The sequence below is a fragment of the Oenanthe melanoleuca genome, chromosome 14 (assembly GCF_029582105.1).
Source record: "Oenanthe melanoleuca isolate GR-GAL-2019-014 chromosome 14, OMel1.0, whole genome shotgun sequence".
NCBI lineage: Eukaryota > Metazoa > Chordata > Aves > Passeriformes > Muscicapidae > Oenanthe > Oenanthe melanoleuca.
This window is the reverse complement of record NC_079348.1, coordinates 5,592,302-5,608,684: the sequence shown is the minus strand read 5'-3', so window position 1 is coordinate 5,608,684 and position 16,383 is coordinate 5,592,302. Positions and strand designations below refer to the sequence as shown.

Below are 16,383 nucleotides of genomic sequence, written 5' to 3'. Positions count from 1 at the left end.
CCATCCCCCCAAAGTAGCCTTTTGCTGATGTCCAGAGGTGTCAGCAATTAAAAGGCAAATACCCTATGATTTCAAAGGCTCGGTGCTTTTCAAGTGCCAAAGTTGCCCTTTGTTTAAAGTTTGAGCAGGTGAAACCAATCATTCATTTACCATCCTATTTCCCAACAGCTTCCCTCCATCCCCTTTTGTTTATCGAGGGAAGATACTGTCCCCCAGGCTGACAGGTTTTCGACTACTGCAATGTGAAATGGCCATGATAATCCTTCTGTTCCCTTCTCCAGTGGCATCTGGGATGGCACTGCCCACCCAGCTCTTGCAGCTGTGCCAGCAGCAATGTGCTCTATCAGCAGAGGCACAGGCAGCCCGTGTGTCCCACTCAGATAGGAGAGAACAGCCAGGGGGATGCAGGATGCTCGCTGCCAGCTCGGATGCGCTGGAATGTTGTCATTCCTCTCACAGGCTGCTACCAAGGAGGCACAGGGGACTGCTCACAGCATCTCCTCTGCTCTGTGGGGCAGGGGAGGAGATAAAGCTGCTGTGCTGTTAGAGAAAGGGGGGCCCAGGCAGTGCTGAGGGTCCCCCTTCTCCAGAGGTGACGCCGCGGGGGGAATCTGGAGCGCACACAAACGAGAGAGGCCTGAAGGAAGAGATTAAAGCACCCAAGGGCAAAGGAGCCTTGTCCTGCCAACCTTCCCTGCCTTCAGCACAAAGGGATGTTGCCCCAGCACAGAGAACCAGGTAAGAAAGGACAAGAGCTCTGTGCTGGAAGCAGATTCTAAAGGGGAGCCAAGTACTTGGAGTCAAGTCTTTGCTTCCTTACAAGGCTTCTTTGTCCTTATCATGGCTCACTCTCTCAGTGTAGCCTTTTCTGTCCTAAACCTATTTCACTATTTTTAGTCTTGGAGCTTTCCAGGTGGTTTATGTTACTGGCTGCAGAATGCTGGAGATGGCCAGGCAACTCCAAGTGTTTCCCCTGACATTACTGGCAGAGCACATCTTCTCTCCCTATGTCAGCTACAGTGAATAAAATAAAGTTTGTGAAGTCCAGGAGAACCTGTGGAGCTGCAGGCAGGAGGGCAGATGAAAATAATTGCACATAACAGGAAGAAATTTGGTTTGGTGTCTGCTAGCTTTGCACTAAGAGGCGGATTCAGCTTTTGAAGACAGAGGTAAGAAGCAGTCATCACTGCCTCATTCCTGTTATTTTCCAAGCTACAATTCCACTTGGAAGAAAATGAGAAGGCCAGGTAACATTCTCTGAAAGATGATGGTACAACCAAAGTGGCATTTCAGTGGAGGACTTCTAAACAAAGGGATTTGTCTCCCAGCTTTTTACTCCTTGCCTTTCCCATTACAGAACCAGCTCTCAGAGATCATCATTAAAAGGAACAACAACAACAACCCAGCCTCATCAGTTCTTGTGAATTCTGAAGGTCACCAGTGTCACCATCAGTTATAATGACACACATCACTCCCCTCTTCACACAAATGGATTTACAACCTGTTTAAAGGCTGATGTCTCTTGGAGCACTTCACCCCTTCTGCCACTTCTCTCTGCACACACTCACTCTACTCCAGCAACAGCTGCTGGAAGAAATGATGAATTCCATTACTTTTCATCCAAAACAGCTTTGCAGTATATAGGAGAAGCACTGAAGGCTGCAGGCTCGTTAGCACAGGATTTGTATTGCCACATTTTACTTTATTCACCTTCCCAAATTAGGTGAAGCACGTCTGGCCCAAACCTGTGATTTCTGTTTAATTAAAATGCAGGTAGTGGAGTCTCCCGAACTCCAGAGCCCCCCACACAATCAGGTAGTGACAGCAACCTGGTAGAATAATGCTTGTGATATAGTGGCTGCTCTAACAGAGTCCTGATTTCAGTGGAGCAGAACAGCACCTCTGGTAGCAGCTGTGTTTCGGGCTGGGATGAATATCAGTACCCAGCCTCTCACTGAACACTCACTGCCTCCCCAATCAAAGGCAGCATCCCTGACAGCTGAACTGTTAAATGAATTAACAAGGCAAAAAGGGGGCTTGCCAGCGGGGCTGCGACTCCCTTCCTAATTTCTGCAAGTGGTGGCTTTCAATTTTTCTGTCATTTGTCAGGAGATGCACATGGCTCTCTAATGAGCAGGGCAGAGCTGCAGCCAGCTCTGGAAAGGCAGCATTAGAGGATCTTCTGGGCCTTGGAGGAGAGGGATGCAGATGCTGGAGGCAGGTGGGGGAAGGACACGGGCTCTGCTCAGGCTGAGCAGGCAGCACATCCTTCCCAGCTGTGCTGAGCTCAAGGACTCCCAGCCCACTCTCCCATCTTGGGGAAGAACTGCTCTCCACACCAGTGAGTTTTGCCAATATCCAGGCACAGCTCAAAATGAAGCCTTTGATCTTATGAGCTACTGGAAAAATGAAAAGCATTTCCTCCACCTGTAGAATAAAATTAAAAACCCATCACTAAAAAACCTCAAGAGATCCAAACCAGTGGCATCCAGCTCTGCTGTTCACCAGGCAAGCTGGGCTACAGAGGCTTGTTACTCATGTCTGGCCCATTCTCTCCCAGAATTTCCAGCTGCCATCAGTCAGAGGCAGAGAAGACCTGCTCAGGCTGCCCAAGGGGGCAGTTGGCTGGAGCACAGCTCAAGAGCACTCCAGGACTGAAGAGAAACTCCCCATTTGGGTCTATTTTGCTCATTTAATTGGCAAAACTTGAAGAAGGTTGGTTTTAGTGGCTTTTTTCCCCCAAGCTTTTCAGCTTCCATTACCTACTGGAAGTTTGACTGTAAAAATCCAGGTATGATCATAGGAAAATTTTCAAATCTAACAGGAGAGAGCATAAGAGGGAAGGAAGAAATCACAAACACTCCTCCTTCTGCATCACTCTGCAGAAGCTGAACAGCACAACCATCAGCAACGTGAACACCCAACAGAAATGGGTATTTGGACTGAGCTGGCCTCAGCCCAGCACATTTCCCCAAAGGCACAAAGGCTGTATATCCCTTTTTATGAGCCAGAGAGGAATGTTCTCCCCTCTCCCAGAATTACTGCAATGCTTAGGGCAGAACGAGGCCCCGTTTAACAGCACTGAGACAAGAGCTACAGGAGAGCTCCAGCCCAGGGACTGGCCACCCTCACTCACTTTGTGCCCAGTGCTGGGCCTGTGTCAGCACTTGTTTATTGGGAAGCTTTTCTCTGTTTTTAACCTGGATGCCCCATTGCTGGAGCTGAGCAGACCCATTTTTTTCCCAGCTTGCTGCTTAACTGCCTTTACCGTGGGTAAGAACATTGAGCAAACAATAACAGCAAAAACCTTGTATTTCCACAGCACACTTTAACTCAAAGGTGTCACAAATCAATTTAAAACTTAAATTGCAATACCATCTCCAATCACTTTACTCACAGTATAAATCACAGCCAGTTCTGGAGGTGGAAGAGGCAGTTATATAACAAAGTGTAATAACTTCACACAACAAGAGTGAAAATCGGCAGGAAGATCCTACATTCATCATCTCTGCTTTGTGAACCTGGATGGTTCCTTTCCAGAGGTAAATCCAGGAACTCCAAAACAACAGCCAAGTCAAACTACAACTTCAGGCACACCAGTCCTGCCTGGGAAAGGAGGCCTCCTGGATATCACAGAATCATGGAATGGCTTGAGCTGGAAGGGATCTTAAAGCTCATCTAATTCCAGCAGAATTCCTTCCTTCAGAGAGCCAGGGGTCCTGTAATTATCTCAGTGTCCTCTCCAGTCTGTCTCCTGCCATTGCCCTGTTCCCTGAGTTATGATAGGAAGATCTGGACTGTGGGATTAAAATACAATATAACAGCATTTCCTTGTTTTCCCCAGCTGATTTCCCATGCTGTGTACATGTGTATAACTGCATGTGCTGGCTCCATTTACAGCAGGGAGATACTGAGCTCTGAAACAAAAATGTATTTTGAAGCCAGATACAGTTGGCTCCACCTGGGACTTTCTTTGCTGCAGTTGCAGAAGTAAGTTGGAGCAGCAGCAAACTAGAAAAAAATGTAAATATTGCCAGCTGTCTCTCCAGGATGACACTGCTCTGATTAATTTATGATGTTTTCAAAGAAAGATGGTGAATGTTGCACCATATTTGAAATGAAAAGGTTAAGCAGAGTTAAAAAAAAATGCACAATAGAGTTCTTAAAAAATGTGCTTGCTTAGTTTTGAGCAATAGAATGTTTAATGAGTAATAATGAAATGAGCTGGTGCTGGCTTTGCTATCTCCTGCATCCCACAGCCCCAGACAGAGGAACAAAGAGCAACCAGCCCCATTGCTGGGCCAAGCAGCAGGAGGGTGGAGCTGCCTCCCCTTGTTCTGAGCTTCAAACGCTGCTGCTGCTGCTGCAGAAACTGAGAGCAGAGCTAAGGAGGATTCCAGGCAGCCTCTCTCCAGCTGGGACCACCATAAACTGCAGGAGGTCAGCAGCTATTCCAGTGCTGCCCTTCCCAGCTGGAGCTCCAGAGGGGACAGGCTGGCCAGGGGTTATCTGGCAAACCACCCCTGTCTCAAGGCATCCACAGAAGGACTGCTCAACTCTTCTGTCCTCATTTCCACCTCCAGCCTTCCTGTGGGGGGATTTTAAAGGGATCAAAAACACCTCAGGCAGCAGATCCAGAGTAAGCAAAGGCTTGAGCAGTGCCATTGAGCAGGGCTGGATGCAGTGAGAATTTGGCACCTTCCTGGGAGCACCCAACACCAGCATCAAACCAGACACCATCTCCTGGCTTCAAGAGCATAAAAATACAGCCAGGTGTGGGGCCAGGCAATGTCTCTACACAGAGGGTTATAAAATAAAAGAACCAGCTTTCCAAGTCCCCCTTGTTTTGTAGTTTTGTTTCTTTTCCCTTGTGGCTTTCCTGTGCTCCACTTTTCACTTCTTTAACTTCAGTCAGATTTTTTTCCCTCAAGCTAATTTGGTATGAACAGTCATCCTCCTGCAACTCCAAAAATATTTTCTCTTCTTTCTTTCAAAATGCCCTTTCTCCCCTCCTTCCTGCAGACCAACTGGTTTCCAATGGCAAGAAACTGCCAGTGCCTATTCCAGGAGAGCTGGCAACAAAAAATTGCCAGCAATAATGACTGAAATAATCCCTTTCCTGGACAATTACTGAACATTATCTGGAGAATACTACAACATATAGGTACTTAAAAAAAGAGAAAGAAATCAACTAATTTTCTCTTCACCTACCTGCTTCACCCACAAACACTTCCACTGGTGTGCTGGTAGGGCTCTCACCAATGATATTATATGCTGTCATCAGTATTTCATATCTCTTGTATTTCTTCAATTCTGAAAAAGTAAAATATTACATATTAATATTATATATTTTGATTTATACTGTATTACAGCTATCTTTTAGACTCCAACACCTCTTTATCTCCAGACTTGTCCCTCAGAAAATGTGGAAATAGAACAGTCCAATAGTGCAACGTCTACTTCAAGCCTCTCTGAATTCACATATCATGACAGTATTTGCATCATTTTGAAAGATATTTGTGATATAATGGCAGGATTTTCCAGTGCATCCTCAAAGTGCTGCTCCAGTAAGAGGAATAATGATTTCTCTTGGAATACACCCATTTCTTATGGATAACTAACTAGAGGAACATCTCTAGGTCATCCTTAAGTACAGAAAATGGCAGGATTTGGCTTTGAATGTCAGCATAAAGTCTCATTTTTCTGCACTGGGAGGAAAGAGCCTGCCTAGCCTTGCCTAACCCCTGGAATGCTCATTTTGGGGGGGATTTTGGAAGCTGCACTGCTCTAGAACAGCTGAAGCAGGTGCAGAGGGAGAGCTGCAGGGGGGATCTGGAGTCCCATGCCAGGCACTCCACAGGATCTCCTCCTCCAGTGTGAACACAGCCTGACCATCAACCACAGTGAGAAAGGAGAATTTGAAGGTTGGACTCCATTTGGCCAACAGGCAACAAATCTCTTTGCTGACACAGAGAAACTTCTCTGACAGATGAGGCAGGAGAGTGAGAGAAGCGTGAAAAAATCTAAAAGCCCCAATTGTTTGTGGGTAATTAACAGATGCAGCAAGGGTGGAGTGGAATCACATCAACGTCATTAGGGGAGGCAGCGCCTGAGCAGTTTCAGATTTTGAATTTTCAGGATGAAAGAATCAATCCCAACAGATATATTTATCATCTACAATACTTAACAGGGAAATTAGAGTAAGAGAGCAATCAATAATATAAATTGCCCTATTTAAATGAGCATTGAATTAAGACACGCATGGCCAGAGGTCCAAATTTCTCCTTTTGCCAATAATTTTTCCTGCTATGTATGAATCAGAGTCCCCTTAACTTGGGGACTGACAGTATGCCATTGGTTTGGTAAGGTTCAAAAAGCCTAATTAGGCAAGTTTGTCTAATTTCAGTGTCACAGAACTGCTTATAAATGTTGTGCTCCAATATCCGACTGCGAGTTCAGCATCATTCCCCAGTCTTGGGCATACTGTAAATTATATCTAATATATCCCCAATTTTTTTAATGTGATATCACTAGATTTGGATGGACTGCAAAAGATGGAGTGAGGAAGTCAGAAATAACAGTGCTGAGTTCATAAACAAACAATAGTAATATACACACGTATGGTACTGGGCAACTTGCACAGGGAAACTTTATTTTCTGCCATGAGAAGCCACAAGGGAGATTTTAGTGTTAACTGGATGTGGAAGAAAATGGAACACAAGAGTTCATGCATGCAACTTTCAGTGGGGATCAGGCTTCTTTTTTTCTTTTTTTTAGCCCATCACAATCTGTGACTCAAAAGCCTTGGGCAAAACCTATCTAGTGAACCATCATCACCACAAAGCAACTTGCCTTTTAACTCTGTCGAATGTTATTTTATTCATTTCCAATTGAAAACACCTCTGGAGATGCACATAAATTCATTGGGCCCTTTCTAAATTGGCCTTGTACTCCGTGGAATGCCCGAGCATCACAATGCTTGAATCATAGGACTAATGATGTGATACAGCTAAACTCAGATGGACTGCAAAACATGTAGCAAGTGAATCAAAATTCATTTAGCATCAGCAATACTGGGTTGTTACAGTCAGTAGTGTTTTACCTTCCCAGCAGCCATGTTTTTACAACAGCTACCTACTTGCATCATCGATGTCTCTGGGCATAGGGGAAGCAAAGGCTTAAAGAAAAAGAAACTGGAGAAGGCCAGAGTCATTAATCTGTGTTGATTTCTGCTGGATCCATGGAGGAGAGCCACAGGAGTTTGCCTGTGGTATATTTTGAACCATTACAGAGATTCTCAACTGAAGGCAGTGTGCACTTACGTGTTAATTCATACGTCGTTAATGCAGAGCTGCTGTTCACTGTCTTGAAGCTGCCTTGGGCTATTCAGGGCAAGCAAAGCAGAAAGCTTGTTACAGTGCAAGGAAATAGTTATTGCAAATGATGTACAGCAGAGACAGAGGCAAATGAGGCAGCACACCCATACACAGTTTAAGCTTTAGGAATATACCTTGAAGGGCAATAAAATCACATCGCTCTCTCGTAGCACATCGAGAGCATCTCGCCCACATGGGGCTGTTTCATTTCCTCCTCAAACAGAGGAACTCACAAATACACAACACAAAGATGTTCTGGCTTTTAGATTAAATAGAACAAATGAGTAAAAATGAAATGATTTCTAGGGGCGAAAGCTCTCAGTGGTACATTACATCCTGATTTCTTGAGATGCAAAATTCAAAACCTGAGGAGCTGTAGAGTACTGAGCCGGAATGTGGACCACAAAGTGAACACTTACATTAGGGCAGGACCTGTTTCTTTAAGTGTGAATTTGATTTCCCACAGTTTCACTTAAAGAATTCAATATTCCTGCTGTGAGTGAATTGTAATAATATGCTAAGCTGTGCAAAACTGTGGGTCAGTGAGGAACAGAGGTGTTCTAAGGTGAGAATTATGAGAAGAGAGAAGGAAATTTATTTTAAAATACGTTTTTCTCTACCCCTTGCTCTCTCTGTCTCTTGACTCCCTGGAGACGTACAACTCGTTTCTTCTCCTCTACAGTGATTAGGAACATTGCTGCAGAGCCAGAAGAGGCTCCCTGTCTTGTGAGAGCATCCAAATTATTTATTTCATAATGTACACCATCATTCAGTTAGTGTCTGAGAAAAACCCTTCTGCATTCCTACACCTACAAGAGCTTTACACCTCTGTCCTGGTTCAGGCTTCTCAGTCTGAGAAGTCTCATTAGCTCTGATCATGTAAGTGAGGTCAGAGTTAGGTGCTTACTTTGTATTTAAAGCACCCACTTGTCCACACCCTCATTAAAATTCACCCTTGCTTTTGTAGAAATCACTTCTGTAGCTTCAGGAAAGCATGGCAGATGATGTGAGATATTAAAATAGTCTCACTGAACCCTATTCTGCTGCTCTTGGAGTATTATCTTATTCTGAATATCCCACTGACATCAAGGAGGACAAAAGCTGGTCCCTCCACGAGCACATCTCATTGCAGGACCTTATTTCTCCAGCTCCTGAGTGTTCACATGTCTGCCTCACATCATCTTATTCTGTCTATTCTTCCCTCTGATTTCCTTTCTAGCATTTATCTAAAAAGCCTTTTCATTTTTTTTCTATTATTCTTCTTCCTCTCCACCCTCTTTCCATATGAGCCATAAATCCCAGTGACTAACGTGGTAAGCAGGCACCTAAAAATTCTTGTTCATCTTTGCTATTTTCTTCTAAAATATGGACAAGCACTTTGAAATTATAAAAATTCTATTTAAAAATTCTCCTCAGCTGTTTTCCTCATACTGTAAAAAGAAAAACAAAATGTCAATTATAAAAACTATTGAAAAATAACAGCAAGAAAGGAAAAGGTTTCCAGCTGAGGAAAATGAAGTGTCTCTCATTTGAAGGCTGAACAACAAAGTGTACCAGGGTAATTATGAAGTGGAGGTAGTGGGGAGCAGGAAATCAGAAGGCACATGGGGGACAGACCATCAATGCCAGTATGCTGGCAGAGATCAGCACAGACCATTGCAACGCTGATCACACTGAATCACTTGCATTTTTCAGCGTCTTCAGGCTGATTGTGTAAAACCTGAATTACTCCCAGCACTCTAAGACTTACATTTTATTTCTATAGGACAAGAAGGGGTGCAGTGCCTGGTGTAATCCCAGTAAGTGTGGGATATTTTAAGGTGCCAGCTTACGTGTGAGCTCTGCTCTGAGGGCCGAGGGGCTCTGGATGCTCCTGGAGCCCGTCCCGGGCGCGGGGTCGTGGTCCAGCTCGCGGTAGTAGATGCGGTATCCCAGCAGGAGCCCGTTCACACTCTCCACCCTGGGGGGCTGCAAAACACCCACGGGGAACAGTGAGGATGTGCCTGGCAACAGACAGTGGCTCTGTGCTCAGTGCAAACAGACATTAATAACGCACAGGGTCGGAGGTTGTGTGTTTGAAAGCACAAGTTAAAGGCAGCTTTGAGGATTTTGCTCAGCTGTGACCATTGCAAAAGGCTCTTGACTGAGAAATCCACACAATGAACCAAGCTCCTTTCCATCTTGGCCCACAGAAACCTGGGTGTGATGAAAAGTATAAATAAGCACTCCCTGGAAATGCAGGTTTCCTTCCACCAACACTGGAACAACCAGAGAGTGTTTCACTTCTTCTAAAAGGAAATAAATCATTTTGTCACAGACAGAATTTATTTCTTTTCCTTGGGGACTGATCACAGGACAGTCTTCATTTGGCATTATTTTACTGAAAGACTGATGAGAAAATAAAAAGGAAAATAAAAAGGAATAATAAAAATTGTTCTGGCTTTGATTAGGAAGAAAAAAATAAGTCTAATAACCGCCTCATACAGGCATTTAGAGAGAAGTTACAGTGTGATGGGCTCTGGTGTGGGCACAGAGGAAAACCAAGGGCTCCTCCATAACAGCTCAGAGCAGTTTGGCACATACAGCCATGGGCTGGCTCAAAAATGAGTTTTTTCCTTCTGAATCATGTTGGGAGATGCTCAAAGACAAAACAACTCAGCAAGGCTTCTCCCACAGCCCCTCACATCCTCCTACAGCTACAGATACACAGCTGGCACACTGAAAAGGAGATTTGTGTCTGGGTGGCTTGCTTAAGTAGAGACAAGCAAAGGGATTCCTCATGTTTTGGAGAAAAAAATACTTTCCTGAGTCTAATGCAGGCTAAGAACTGCAGAGAAGAGATGCCTTGAGCCATTTATCTTTGAAAGATTCTTTAACTGAAATTTAAGGGGCTGAAAGTATAAATGAAAAGGATTTAAATGATGATCTTACCTTTAATCCAGAAAGATCCCTACCAGCCCTGAGAATTTTACTAAGGAAAAGCATTGTGTAAAAATTAACTGCTGGTGTGAAACACTGTCACAATAGAAGGCAATACCTTGTAATTTTAATGAAGAGATAAGGACATCTTGATAGAAAGGAGGAAGATCTTTGGTAATAACCTGGCATTCTGCTTCCAGAAATGACATGAATTTTCCATTACTCCTTACAATGGCAAGAGGAGGGAGAGGAATTGTCCTGTTAGTGCCAAGGACCTTGCTTTGGGTGAGGGCTGAAGGGACTAAGTAGAAAGACTGCATTTTATGGAAACCAAAAAAAAGAAAATTACATGAACCAGAGTATAAAGAAAGTACACAGCCACCAGGAAAAGGAGCAGAACCTTCTTCAGCAAGAAGCTGCCTTCTTTTGCAGTTGTCCTGCACAGAGCCTGCTGAAAGCAACCCAAACTCTCCCAAGATTTCACTTGCTCTGCCTGGTTGGAGATCTCTCACTCATGATTGTTTTGTGCTCATCATCGTGCTCCACATCTGGCAGAGCCCTGAGCACCTTTCACTGATATTTGGCATCTGCAGCAGAGAACGATGCTGTGGATGCAGATTGTGAGAGACCTGGAGGATCATCAGGGCTGGGATCTCCCAGTGCAAACCCCACCTGCTGAGAGCTTCTTTCACAGACAGAACAGCCTCCACAGAAATCGAGCTGATTCCTCAGCTTCCCATATTCCTGTTGGGAATCTGTTCCCAGCCTCACCACTCGGGCTGTTAGAAACCTTCATTTAATTTCTAATCTAAATAATTCATAGCCAGTTTCTAACCATTTGTTCCTGTGCTAACATTGCCTTTTGGGTTAAATTGTTCTTCTCCCTGTGGGCTGTTTACTCCTGTGATGTATTTTAGAAAGGGCAATCATATTCCCTCTACGACTGCATTTTACAAGGCAAATAAATCAAGCTCTTGTACAACAGCCTTTCCTGGTCTCAGGCTGAGAGCCCCTTGTCCAAGGGACTAAGAAAACAGACCAAAAAAAGTGCCAGGTTTATCCAGGGCTGCCCCATGTCGCTACTGCTCATGGACCAGCTGAAACACTCTCCTGTGGCAAGAGGATGAGATGGAAAATTATCAGTTCTTCTCTCCTGATATCTTCTTTTTTCTTTTCCAATCTTAAGACTTTCTGTTTTCTGTATTACACTCAAGTTACTTTAGCCCTGATGGTGCCCCTGCAGAGAAGGGCTTCACAGCACAGCAGTGCCCTTGCCTACCTATGACTTCCCCTTTTTTAATTACTAATAAAGTTTTTTTTAAATTTATGGTGGAAAAAACCAAGTTGAAGTGGATGATCCTGCAGAACTCTAAAAGGAAAACCCTGCTGAAGCTGAGGAGGAGACTGTGACTCCCTGCTCTGCCATGTAACTGCCTAACAGGTAAGGATTAATTTCTCCTTGTGACCCAACACTGGTCTTATGAGACCAAGCATTGTTTTCTTATGCTATCATGTGATTCTCCATTTTTTCCATCCTTGAGATTTAGGACAGGAAAGCTCAGCTAATAAATAGTTTGCAAACTACCTCTCTTTTAGCCACAGAAATGATGGTTCTTTCCTTGAAAGGGTACTCTGCTAAAAGGTCAGGTCTTCCCCTTCCTGTCTGTCTTCAGTGGACAAAACTCTACTTTTGATGCAATGGATTATTTAGGATTTTGTAGAATGGCCTGGGGATCTGCTGAAATAGGTAAAATGGTTATGAGTGGCAGCCCATAAGGTTGTACAGAAGAAAGAGAAACATTTTAGTGCTGTTTAAAGAGAAATAAATAAATAAAGACTGAAATGTAAGTTTGAATAATTGTTATCTCTAAGGTAGAAGCAGAACAGTACATGATCCTGATGTTAAGTGTAACATCCTCCAGAACATTTGAAATAACTCTGCATTATTGATACAACAGACCTCACTGGAAATTACTTATTTTCTTCCTCCTTTAAATTTAAAAATAATGGACTGATTGGACCAAGCAGCTGAAAGCCCAGATAGTGCATGGAGAGTTTGTTTTGTGAATTATTAACACAGCTCAAAGTTAAAAATTTAGCTTTGCTTGGAAATCCACTCTCCCATTTAGCTTGACTGCTGTTTTCAGTTTACATTATTTCTTAGACACTGCTGTGAAACTTCCTCTTAATTGGAGGCTATTGTGGGACTTGAAGATTTTTGTTTATTTGAAAAATATAGTACGGTTGAATTACCAGGACCTATTAATATACATGTGGTAATGACATATAATCGCCCACAACTCCCTTGAGATGGCTCTGGCACAACAACCCCATCTCACTTTCATGAAATGAAAAGCATCCAATTACCTAAACAACCACCTATTTCACATTAACTACACACCAGTAATCAGTCAGCTGGGGGAATGTTTATTTCTGTGGTCCATTGTGCCTCACAGCCTCTCTGTCCTCTCCTTCTGTTCTTTTTCCCCCTTTGCTGGGGCTCTTGTAGGAGGGGAGGTAGATTTGCATCTCTCCATAATTCCTTTGGCAAAACTTCTCATCATGTTTCCTGTTAGCTCAACATGCTGTAAGCAATGCTGCTGCTCAGGATTATCCTGTGTGAGCTGGGGCCAGGCACCCAGAGCACAGCCAGGCAGATTTTAAACTGCTGCTGCACAGCAATAAACACACCCTCATCCATATATTTTTCTCCCCAAAATGCAAGGAGTCCCATCTGTACTGTAAATGCATATGTACATTTTTCACTCTAATGCAATCTGTCCAAAGTCATCCTTATTATGTGTGGGGACATTGTCTGGGGAGCAGGGTGGGCAGAGCCTTTCCAGGATGGGTTATGGATAACGTGCAGTACCCCACTGGGGTCCCTCTATTAATGCTCACTCTGCAAAAAGAAACCTCAGGCACTGGATCACAAAATGTTCCTTCATCTCCCAGGAGGCCAGGATTGAGAGATAAAGGAAGGCAGAGGAAATGCCAGTGTAAAATGCAGACTTGACACAAATATTTCCCCAACCAACCCGGAGAGACTGCGGAGAGCTCAAACTTCTTTTCTTTTCTCTGAAGAAACTCAATGTTTCCTTCTCAAAGAGTCAAGAGGGTGTGTGGAGCTCCTCAGAGGTATGAATGGGATCTCAGGCACTGACCTCAGGCTTCTGATCATTCCAGCAGCAGGAGGAGGCTGTGCATGATGTGAGCTGATTACCTGAGCTCACCAACACCACACTCCGTGGAATATTTCCCATGTAAAGATGCACATCCATGGATAGCAATGAAAGGGCAGGAATCTGACAAGTAACAATCTTACAGACACTCCTTTACCTCCCAGTTAAAAGCAACTGCCAGCAATCTCCATTCATCACTAAAATTTATTCTAGATCAGGCAAATAAGGAAGTAGCTGCAGTCCTTCAATGTTAGTACAATATTTCCAGTTCAAGAAAACGTCCCTGGCAATGTCCCTTTAAATTCAACAAGTCAAAGCAGCCAAAAAATTGTTCACAGGAACATCAGAATCTTTCATTTTACCCACCTGCCACTGCACAAGGACAGAGGAAGTCGTGTGGGGAGTCACCAACACAGAACTGGGTGGCTCATCTGGGACTAAACAAGAGAAAAAGGAAACAAAAGCAGTTACAGCAAGAGGGTGGAAAAGGGGCAGCTTTTCTTTCATTCAAAAGGTTCTTTTTCTTCACTGCTGAAGGAAATCTTCCATCCCAGCTGCTTCGTGGTGGGTCTCAAAAGCAGCATGGTGGATGTGGATGTTGGAACACAGGGAGAGCCAGGCACCCCTCTTACATCCCCTGCTCTACCTGTGGCCTTGGCAGCTTGAGCAGAGTAAGAACAGCTCAGGGCATGAACCTGGAGGCAGCTGCAGCAGCCAGCTGCTCACACACCACCAGTGCCCACCTGTAAGGAAGTTAAACCAGCTGTGTGCTGGCTCCAAAGGGTGAGAAAAGTGCTCCCAGATTTTCCAGGAGATTTTTTTATCACCTTTGGGGCAAGCCCACCTTGAATTTAGGAGTTTGTGTCACATAGTCACACATTATTTTAGTCAGAACAGCTTGACTGACCACAGACAGGTTAACCCCTTCCTGTGCCCATGGCCTGTGGCACTCCCAGACACTCCTCAGCAGCTCAAACATGAGGCAAAGGCTTATCAGGAGCTCACAGCCCTCCACAGTGCAATGCTCAAGTGGCAGCACCGGGGCTGCTCAGCAGAATAAATGCTCAGTTTGTTGAGGAGGTGAGAAGCTTTCACAGTTTTTTCCCAGTTGTGTTGTGAGGAGGCCAAGCACAACTCTGGATCCACTGTAGCTAAATTCAAAGAGAACTTAAAATGAAATTTCAAATTCCACAACAGTGAGTCAGTGCTGCCTCATTAGCACCAGCTACAGCCTGCACTGACCCTGCTGCTGCTGTGCAGGAAGGTGCAGAGCCAGGATGCCTTTAAGGGGCTGCTTAGCACATTAGTCAGGTATTACCTGGGCTCCTGTTTAACTTCCCACGCTCCTGAGCTCTGTCCTCTGCTCTTCTGATTTCAAGATCACATTCCCTGGCAAAATGGCCTCCTATTTTTATATCTCCGTGTCATTTCTAACTTGTCACTCCTTGCTCTGTAGGAAATAATTTCTGGCACCATATATATACATAAAGCCACAGAACCATTCAGGTTGGAAAAGACCTCTAAGGCCATTAAGTCCAACTATTGAGTCAGCACTCCCAAGCCCCCTGCTAAAGCATGTCCCCAGCTGCCACATGTACATAACTTTTAAATCCCTCCAGGGATGGGGACTCCACCACTGCCCTAGGCAGCCTTTGTCAGTGCTTGAGAAACCCTACAGGGAAAAAATTTTCCCTGATATCCAATCTAAACTTCCCCTAGAGCAACCAGGCCATTTCCTTATGTATTACCACTTCCTACTTGGGAAAAGAGATTGATCCCCACCTCACACCACCCACATATTTATATTAACCCATGTATGTATCCCAGGATTACCCAATTTCCCAGGGTAAAAGCACATACTGATGCTTTTCCCCCTTTGCAAAGTTCCTTCCTGCATTCAAGACATCAGAGCTACTTCTGCATTCAGGCATCGACTTTATACAATCAAGGAATTAGAAGCTGATCTCTAAGGCTAAAAATAAAAGCCTTGTCAATGTCATTCACAGTTTATTAGTCCTGATCTGCAGGATTAAATGCTCATGTTTCCAGGAGCTTCATACTCTTTCTTACTTATACCTCAGCAATTTTGCCATTCTGCAGACTGATGTGGATTGTGAGAGGAAAACAATTGAAGAAACTTCTTCAAATGTATGCAGGGTTCTACATTTATTTTTAATGCTCTCTTGTAAATTATTCAATTTCTGCAAAGATAATGGTTAGTGCAGAATTTGGAAGCCAATCAAACGAAGTTTAAATCCATTTTGAGACTCCTGAAAGTATGATTCATTATCAGAGGGCACAGCAGGACATTTAAAGGCTGCCTGTTAATTCAGCCACATCTCATTGCTACCTGGGTCAGCTTCCCGTGGACAGAACTGCTGGGGCTGCTGGTTTGCACTGCAGCCTCCATGGAGAACACCCTGCAGTGGCTCCAGGAGCCCTGGGGAGCCCCCACCCCTCGGGGATGCCCCTGCCCTGCTCCCTTACCATCCTGCAGGGTGGTGACTGCCTCTGTCTCCGCGCTGAAGTCGCTGTCCCCGATGTCGTTGGTGGCCTTCACTCGCAGCTTGTAAGAGGTGAACGGGTTCAAGCTGTGCAATGGGGAAAACAAGGCTGAGCAATGAAATCTCCCTCCCTCCACACAGCCTGCCTCCACAGGGAACCTGCCCACTGCCAACCAGAGTCACTGAGCAGTTTGGCTCCTCTCCCCAGTCTCCCCCAGCTTCCAGGCGTTCCCACCCCTGATGTCCCTGCCCTGAGCTCCCTGAAACACTCACGGATTTATCACTGGATTGGGCATCAGAAAACAGACCTGAGGCTGCAGCTCATGGAGCAGCCCACGACTGGGGCTTGCTATCTGAGTTCTGCATGGCTGTGCAGAGCCTGGTGTCAAGGTGCTTTGCTGA

General features: G+C 44.6%; 1 protein-coding gene across 3 annotated transcripts in view; it reads right to left on the bottom strand.

The window, feature by feature from the left end:
* SDK1 (sidekick cell adhesion molecule 1) overlaps window positions 1-16,383 on the bottom strand; it is a 385,780-nt gene that overhangs the window by 40,270 nt on the left and 329,127 nt on the right. For 2 of the 3 annotated variants that reach the window (XM_056503413.1, XM_056503412.1), the window contains 5 exons: window positions 15,965-16,068; window positions 13,844-13,914; window positions 9,209-9,344; window positions 7,323-7,382; window positions 5,212-5,313 (listed from right to left, as the gene is read on the bottom strand). In XM_056503413.1, the coding sequence (XP_056359388.1) occupies window positions 5,212-5,313; window positions 7,323-7,382; window positions 9,209-9,344; window positions 13,844-13,914; window positions 15,965-16,068 (473 nt within the window). The remainder of the gene's footprint in view (window positions 1-5,211; window positions 5,314-7,322; window positions 7,383-9,208; window positions 9,345-13,843; window positions 13,915-15,964; window positions 16,069-16,383) is intronic. The other variant, XM_056503414.1, reaches the window with a different exon arrangement.